Source organism: Orbicella faveolata, unplaced genomic scaffold, assembly GCF_042242905.1.
Source record: "Orbicella faveolata isolate gen_17 unplaced genomic scaffold, um_ofav_v1 contig_25, whole genome shotgun sequence".
In the NCBI taxonomy this organism is placed as follows: domain Eukaryota; kingdom Metazoa; phylum Cnidaria; class Anthozoa; order Scleractinia; family Merulinidae; genus Orbicella; species Orbicella faveolata.
Window position 1 is genome coordinate 13239434 of NW_028301553.1, and position 8968 is coordinate 13248401.

Consider the following 8968-nt stretch of genomic DNA (forward strand, 5'->3'; position numbering starts at 1 on the left):
CCCAAGTTTCAAGAATTCCTCTTAAATACTTTCCAAAGTAGAAATGTTGGCGTGAAGACAGTTAGTACAAAAGTAGACGTTTGGGGAAAATGCACTTAAAGTTTCTTACACGATGGATTGGGGAGGGTTGCAGGCTGCATATCGGGGGGAGTGTAATGGTTGTTGCATTTTGTAAAAAGTTACCGCAGTTGTAGGAAATATCACTTTTTATAAGGGAAATGAATGAGCCTGTGATGGTGATTCAGGCACCGCTTTTCACATGCAGGTAATTACAATCATCGAGTTGTACATGTCTTAATAGCGTTTCTATAAACTGTTGTTCATTTTTGTTGAACACTGATCTATATCTGTGGTGACTTTCTGACTGTAAACAACCGTCGCTATGGCCGTTGCTACGTAATTATACCACTGTGTACTTTCCTTGAATTTCACACTCATCTAGAAGCAAATTCTGCAAGATCGTTTCAAAATGCTTTTTACAAGTGTTCAAGGGCTTTAAATCTTATATATTTTTTTTAAAAAAAAGGGCATTTTTCCTGAACGTCGTCGTTGTTTAGTCTATCGGACCACCTTATCATTTTTCCTTTACAGCCATCTTCATATTTTGTCCAACAGATGACAAGTTGACATTTGATGCGCGTGTTTTAGACAAGGAACTATACAGCTAACGTTAACATTTAGCTTACTTGAACTACCGCGCTCAATATTCTAAGAGTTCTCCGTCCCTCGGAGTTTCGCACTAAAAAGCATCTCTGGCAATTTCTCCACATATTCTTGTCCACACCACAGGGGACCCGTACAATGTATTAGCAATAACATAGCCATTCCACACTATAACGCTAAACACCACCTGAAAACGCGTAACGTCGGACGAGCATGCGCTGAGTTTGAATACTTTAAAAAAAAAAAAAAAAACCTTGTCGAAAGGAATCCGTTTCCCACAGCAACAGCAAAACGGTGTTCTTAAATTACTGACTCCGAACAGCGTTTTCAAATCGCCCCGTCTTTTCTTTCGGATTAGTCATTGTTGTAAAAAATTGCAATCCGGTGAGTTGGCGGCTTAAACTTTGAAATCTCCCAACCCCACCTCCGCCCCCACTATGCCATTTAATAAACCAAGGCACCTACAACGACAAATAGACCATTTCCAAGTTACCATGTGCCTCTGTTTCAAAAGGAGTCTTCGTGCAAAACCTTTCTTATGAAGATGAGTTTGATTTGCTTGAAATTGAAGCACATATTTCCCTGATATGAATGGTTCACTCAGAGATTCGTTTTGAGACACACAAAAGACAACTCGGAAGTGGCCTATTAAGCGCAAAGTGGATAGATCGCGAGTAAACAGGAAGGCCTGAAAAAAAAATACCATAACATTACATAACAACGTTTAATTTTATTCGCAAGAGAATGTTCTGAGGCTTTGAATTTTCTGAGACTTCCAACAACTAAAATAGTACTCTTAAGACTACACTGACTATAGTAATTGAGCATAAATCAGCTAAAATCACCATGTGATAAACATGCACGATATTTTGCGCGTGTAAGGTTGTTCCTGTAGCGCGCGCTGCTTTTAGTATCAAGGATCACGCGCAGCTTTTGTGCTGTAGCTACAGTCAGCTAAAGTAGCTAGTAACGGATTAGTGTGCTGTCTGCAAACACAGCGGTCAAAAGTATGGTAGTGATTCCCATCCCTGACTGCAATTTTAGTATTAAACGAGTGTTTGCACACTAATAGACATCTAGGTCATGGTCTTTAAATGGTCTCTCGATGAAACTGAATCTGATTGGTTTAAAACAGCGCGCGCGTTTACTCTCCTTCGGTTATGTCACAAAGCAAAACAGTTCGTTCACAAAGAGACAAGCGCCTGATTAGCCGTGCCTTTTGAAACTCTTAAATCTTGTTATAAAACAACGACATACAACGACGTAAACAGTTGAGATGGGTCTAACCTGGAGCTCTTATAAGTTGAAGAGAAAAGAGAAAAAAGATTATGAAAGGTAAGTGAAATTCTATTTATTATCAATCCTTGTGCGGCATGCATGGGGCGCATAAAGCCTCAATTTAAGGGAAACTCTATTACGCCCATACAAATTTCTTGGTCAGTTTTCCTTCAAACTTGATTAGACCTGGAATTCAATGTTTACTGGTAGCACAATTGACTTCGGTTATAACAACACATGCAGAGTTTGGAAAATAAGTAAACGAATCGTTCACACTGAATTAGCTATCATATCTGTTTTTCACTGAAAATACTGCTTCCAGTATTGCCATCTGTAATAGACACCCTCTCTCTCTCTCTCTCTCTCTCTCTCTCTCTCTCTCTCTCTCTCTCTCTCTCTCTCTCTCTCTCTTTGTAATCGAATCTATTATTTTTCTTTACCGACTGAAGTTTTTGGTGGCAATAACGAACTTTTACAACTCTGATGAAGATGGACTGAGGCCACCGAAAATTCAGTAAAGAAAAATCATAGATCGGATTACAAAAAAAGTTAATTAAATCTCTTTAAGCGGGTTTCTTTTTTCGCTTTGCTTATTTTAATTTTTTTTACCCCTTTGTAGGCATAGAACTATTTTATTAGATAGAAATTTTTTTAAGATTTCAACCCTGAATAGAGTACCTCTTGGTTTGCTATCGATCAGGAAGCTAAAAAAGGAATTAAAAGAAGCAGATGAATGTATTGCTCGTCTCCAGGAACAACTGCAGCTCGAAAATGGGTGAGTTTTCTAAACGTGTGTCACCATATGAACTCTACAGCGCTACAATTTTAACCTTAAAATGAAGGACATATTTTTGTTTTTCCTTTCATGTTTCTATTACGAGAATAAATAGTTTGTTAGCTGAGAAAGCATAAGTACTAGTGCCTAGTCCCAGCCAATGATGGGACCGGCCACCGATGCTTGGATGTGCTACACAACAATGGAAAGAGTAATGAAGTGAAAGCTCTTCACTGTATTTTAGCTTTTACACTCTTTATTTTTTATAAGAATATTGTTTTTCCGGTCGAGGCTGAATATTCTTATTTTTCCGTCGATTATAGGCTGAAAATATTCTTGTGAATATCCTTAGGTTATACCCTATGACAAAATTGTTTTCGAATGTATTTGGTGTCTGGTTGATGTTGAAGTAATTTTGGAGCCAGCCTGCAGGAAGTATCACGCACACTGATAACTTCTTGTAGAGTTAAAGCGCTGTTTTTGTCACTTTTTGGCTAGTTTTGCCATTTAGAGAAAGGAAGAATTTTATACGGTTTAGTTAAAAAGGTATATAATTGTGTTGTATTTACAAATTTTTAACACAATTAATATTCTTTTCAGAATCTCAGCCTCGGGTTTATTCTAAAAGTATCATTTTAAAATTTCGCAAATTTAAGCCTCGATATTCTTTTTTACAATAACTGTCTAATTTGTCGGACGCGCTGATTGGCTCATTTTTATCATCAATAAGAGTACAGACGGATAAAATTTAATTTATGTAAGCTTTCAAGGTCAACTTTCAACTGTCAAGCTGTCAACTTTTTAACCAATGAGATTTTATGGACTTTTTTAAGTAGCCAATCAAAAAGTGAGAAAAGCTATTGACAATGCCCGCGTCATTTTGAATAACATACACTTCACGCAAGTTTATGGCGTCTTTTCCCCTCATTTATTCCCGGCATTTGACCATTTTGAGGTCTTGTAATTGTAAAAAACAAATTAACGTCAGTTTTTTATGCGTCTTTCCTCTTATTGGTGATAAATTTCGTCATAACATTGTCAAAGTTTACTGCGAAACCACTCGCCTGCGGCTCGTGGTTCCATAGCCACTTTGACAATGTTGTGACGCAATTTATCATCAATAAGAGGACAGACGCATAAAAAACTGACGTCAATTTGTTAAATAAAACATATTCTTATAAAAAATAAAGAGTGTAACGGATTTAGACAATGATCACCTTAACTCAGATAAATGATTTTGCCGGCAACTGGGCGCCTGAAATTGAAGCAATAATCCTTTCTCTTAGAAGTGTGAATGACAGTTGTATGGCTAAGAAATTCAATGGAGGTTCTCTTTTTTCACGTTTCTGTAGGTTACTCAATCAAAGCTGCCACCTCACCGGATCAATGCCGGATACTGTAACAGCCCATGATGCAGATTGCGCGGTGGCTGAAATGGAGGAGGAGGTTCAAGCATTAGAGCGAAAGCTTTTCCTTGAGAAAATTGCAATTAATGTTACAGACGAGCGCTGTGATTTTCTAGATAGGAACTTCAGGTAAAACTCTATATAGCTCTTAGTGAATTGACGGCTCCGAGCTGATGTGATGGGTTATATATTCTGGGTCACGTGATATTCTGAATCCCTACCCTTTGATCCATTAATTAATACATTAAAAGACTGAACAGGGCGTATCCAGGATATTTAGAGGGTGGGGGGAGTGACTAGTACTTTTGGGTTGCAGAATCAATGGAGCATGACTCCAAAACGTTGCAATTTGAGAATAGCAGATTTGCGCGTTGTCGTTATTTGACTACGACTACCGGAAGAGGCTATTTTCGAGTTGCCTTTTGCTTGAGTCTTCGTGCGAAGCCATTCATATGACAATGTGCTCCACCTGAGGTCCATTTTCATGCAAATCAAACACATTGTCATATGAAAGGTTTTGCACGCGGACTCGTTCTGAATGAAACAAAGGCACAAGGTAACTCGGAAATAGCGCTACCCTATTCTTTTCGTTTTATTCTTTATTATTTAAATTTTGAATTCCCAGTGAGGTTTAAATAATAGTTGCCCTAATTAACATAAGACACGAAAAACGAAAAAGTGAAGGATAGTTGTAGTCAAATGACTCCATCATGAAAATCGCCTATTGAAACCTAATTTAAAAATCTCTTACCAGAAGTACTAGCAATGACACAAACTAGAAATTGTAATGAGGTGCCTGTCCTGAGTTTTGCCTCTATTTTTTTCCGAAATATTCACAATCTTTTTCATTTTTTGCTTTACTAAGGGGGTGGGTGGTTAGCCACCAAATTTACCCCCCTCCCCTCCAAAAACATCCATCCCTGCTGAAGCAGTGCTATGATTGACAAACGAAGAAGAGAGAAAATTGGGCTAGAAGATGACGACCACGCAGTCTGTTCGTTAACCTTATTCCCCAGCAACGCAAACCTGTTCAGTCAAAATATGCTAGCCTAATCCTTTTTCGTCTTTGTTCCTTTACAGACTTCTTCAAAACAATGAGATAAGCCTTCACAGGCAGAGTTCTGACTGTGAAACAGACCTGGCCGCGTTAAAACTAAAACAGGAAGCCTGTCAATTCGGTCGTTTTCTACAAGCACATCCAGTGGAAGAATGGACTGTCTGCTCTCTTCCTAATCTTTACTTCAGAGACTTGTGAATTGGAAGTCTTGCAAACTTGGTTGTGGAACAAAAGAAATCCATTACTTCTGCAGACCGGCTTTAAAAGATTTCAGGAGAAAGCTAGATTTATCAGTATTTTACTGCACAATAATTTGATGTAAATATGTAGTAATCAAGTTTTATTAATGATTAAATATGGTCGTAAGACGAATGGTGCAAAGGGTTTCTTGAGTGTCTGTGCTAGAGTGGTACTGTTCAGGATTTTGCCTCTGTTGAGGAAACTATACCATAGAATACCCAAAACTGATACTGGTCATTTCTGTTACGTCTGTTTCCGACAAAGTTGTCCACTAATAATAGGGACTTTAAGCAAAGACAACGCGGACGCCGACGGGAACGCCATAAGATCAGGGAAAAGCCAAAAGGTCCACTGCGCATGACTGGCGGGAAACAAGTTGACGTTCTGCGTTCGGGCCCGACGTGAGTGAAGCTCATTTCGCGTTGTCTGAAAACGTGAGTTTTCGCTTTCGTTTCTTCTGCTGTGTCAACGCTAAATAACCCGTGTTACTAATTTCGAGGAACTTTAATGCTTGTTTTCTCTTGTTATGTGAGATATTTCATTTTAAAGAAACGTCGGGAAATCTGAAGCGAACTCAAGCCAGTCGGCGAACATGTGAGTACCGTGAAATATCTTTTTGAAAGCTAATGTAAATAAAGACAACTTACATGAATTTCAATCGAAATTTTTCCTTTCGAGAAGTATTCAAATGTCAAATGGCTCATGATGGTGAAATTCTAACACATTTAAAAGGGTAGACACCATTAAAACTTGCGTAGCTGTTGCCATTTTCAGTCGTAAGATCAGTGGTTTACTTAGATCTTTATCAGTCAGCACACTGTTTTGTCGCGCCAGTCTGATTAAACATCTGCTGATAACAAGTTCGTTTACTTCATTGTACAACTCACCGAGAAGGGGCAAGTTGCGTTTGTGGAAGCGAAATTCAGACCGGCACTCGTCGTCTTCAAACCATCGAAGTTAAAATCAGGAAAGGAATCATAAGGTTGGTCGAGATCATTCGACCGGTTTAAATCGTACAAGAGTAGAAGCTCGTGATCGTTTAACACACCTTCATCGTGGATTATCAAGAGTTGATTGCGAACTTCTTTCAATAAAGTGATCCTAGTTCATCCTGATAAACAGAGGACGAATATCGATAATGTCAATAAGCTTTCAGTGCGGAAACCGCCTGTTTGTGAATTCCCGCGACAACGGCGTTCTCTCCCCAGCCTTCTCACAGGTTTTGGCGTCCCCGTCGCCGTCCGCGTTCCCGCTGCTTAAAGTCCCTAATACCGAAACGTAAACTCTTACGCGACAGTATCGAAATGCATGTATTATAGATAGCTGTAGTTCACTATTGCCTGATCAAAGGTCATAGCATTTGAACACAGCGTATCGACGCTAGGCTACGAGTAGTCCCTCTTTCGCTCAGTCCGTCGTGCGTGACGCGAAAGAAAACCACGAGAAAGAAATGGCTGCGCGAAATCCTGGGGGTGAGGACTTCGCGCGGCCATTTCTTTCCCACAGTTTTCTTTCCCGTCACGCACGACGGATTAAGCGAAAGAGAGACTACTCGTAGTCTAGATCGACGCAGAAGCCATTGATCGCGATACATCGGCCTCCGATTACACTTAGCTGACCATGAGCTAGGATCAAGCTAGAACAGAGAATATTTCAGTCCCCCTAATACCTTTCGACAATGTCGCGTACGTAGAAACGGCTATCACACACGCAAACAATTCATGAAGATGGGGCCATTTCAGGATTCGCGCTTCGCAAGCGTATTAACCGGGATTCCCATGCGATCCAATCAAAGTGTGTATTATGAATAGAGCGCAATGAAAATCTTTCTTTCGTTATCGTAAAAATCATAACATCGACTTGCTGGAAGCTTAGACGTGAACTGAACTAACTGAAGTGGATTACCCAATATGTTAAAACTAAGAGACTATGATCAGTCTCTTGTAAACAACAAAGAAAAAAGAAAACAGTCAGGCAGTTAGTATAGATATCAGTAATATTATTCTTCTTTATGATACACAAATAAACTTCGATTTACGATTTCGATTTATAAACTTTAATTTCACATTTGCAGGCATGATTAGTCCAGGTCCCGGAATTCAGTCGTCAGGTTAATCAGCCAAACGAAGAAGAAGGGGTGCCTCAGAGTATGGACGCTAAGACCGGTCAAGAGCCACATTCAGATCAATCAAAAAAAAAAAAAAAAAATACCAGAAAAAAAATTTAAACAAACAAATTAATCACGGGGGGGGGGGGGGTTACAAGGCGGGGAAGGGGGTGGATGTCACCCTTCTTTGATTGTCAAATGTCAATGTCAAAAATGTCAAATGTTGTTTATAGTGGTCAATGCGCTTAGCTACACCTAGCTAGTTCACAGTGACTATAAAATGTTTAAGCAAGCAACCGGAACGATGATCCTGCTGGTATACGTTGGATCAATAGTGATCTAATCGGCTTTACATATAAAATGAAGAATACAAAAGCAAATACCGACATAACGTAGAATGATTTTTTGAAGGTGTACTATATTTCGGCTGGCCAAACCAGCCTTCTTCGGGTACCTGAAGAAAGCTGGTTTGGCCAGCCGAAATATAGTACACCTTCAAAAAATCATTCTACGTTGTGTCGGTTTTTGCTTTTGTATTCTTCTAGTTCACAGGCATGCCACTTGAAATGAAGGAAACAAATATATCAACTAAACGTAATAGACTTAAAAATCCCAACCGGAGGGAGGCAGACCAGTTTGCTATATACAAGCATACCCGAGGAGCTGAACTAGGGTCTACCGAGAAACAACTCCATGTAGCTAAGTGGTCAGAGCGGGACTTGAACCCGCGAACTCCGGATTTCAAGTCCGGCGCCCTAACCACTCGGTACATGATTTTCGTGTACACTTTTTTATCTTTACTTTGCTATTCATAAATTGTTCAGAATTTGATTTTTAAGAAAATTATCTGCCATCGGATTGCCACACACACACTAATTTCTGACGTTATTGCCCACCTATCAAGATGGCCCCCAAATCATGATGAAGTCTCACTGACGTCAGCGAGTTTGCGGCGTACATGCAGACGAGCACGTGGATGTTGAGTCACGTCCTCTCGCTTTTGTGTTTTTGTAATGGCTACGATGGCTGTAAAAATGTTCAACGATTGTTGCAATCACATGGAAATTACTCTCCAGTGATCGTTACGATTGTTGGATGTAGACCATCGTGCTCATTTAGGTGGCCTAAGCCCACGACACGAATTCGAAGTAAACCCGAACGTAACTTCAGTTATACGAACGTTGTTGTGGTACAAAGACGCCATTGTAAGGGTTTGTACGGGAACTAAAAGGTTTTGTTTCAAAAGGTATAAAATGAAATGTCCTGCAAATAAAATTGATTCACCTTGTTGCCGTGTTGTATTCTTTGCGGTTTACCCGCGTCTCAGGTGGTTTTGAAGTAGTTTTGGCGAGTGCACGTTGTGGAATGCCGTGACAGTTGATTTTTTTCTTACGTCATAGATGTTTTGACGTCACTTCAAGGGCCTCCATTAAATAACATCA

At 39.7% G+C, this 8968-nt stretch overlaps 1 protein-coding gene across 1 annotated transcript; it reads left to right on the forward strand.

The window, feature by feature from the left end:
• The first annotated feature begins 4081 nt into the window (after positions 1-4081).
• On the forward strand, positions 4082-5550 carry LOC149109041 (uncharacterized). The gene is made up of 2 exons (XM_089294093.1): positions 4082-4251; positions 5203-5550. Exons 1-2 carry the CDS (start codon positions 4103-4105, stop codon positions 5375-5377), a joined length of 324 nt encoding a protein of 107 aa, XP_089150219.1. The 5' UTR covers positions 4082-4102; the 3' UTR covers positions 5378-5550.
• Positions 5551-8968: the final 3418 nt, after the last annotated feature.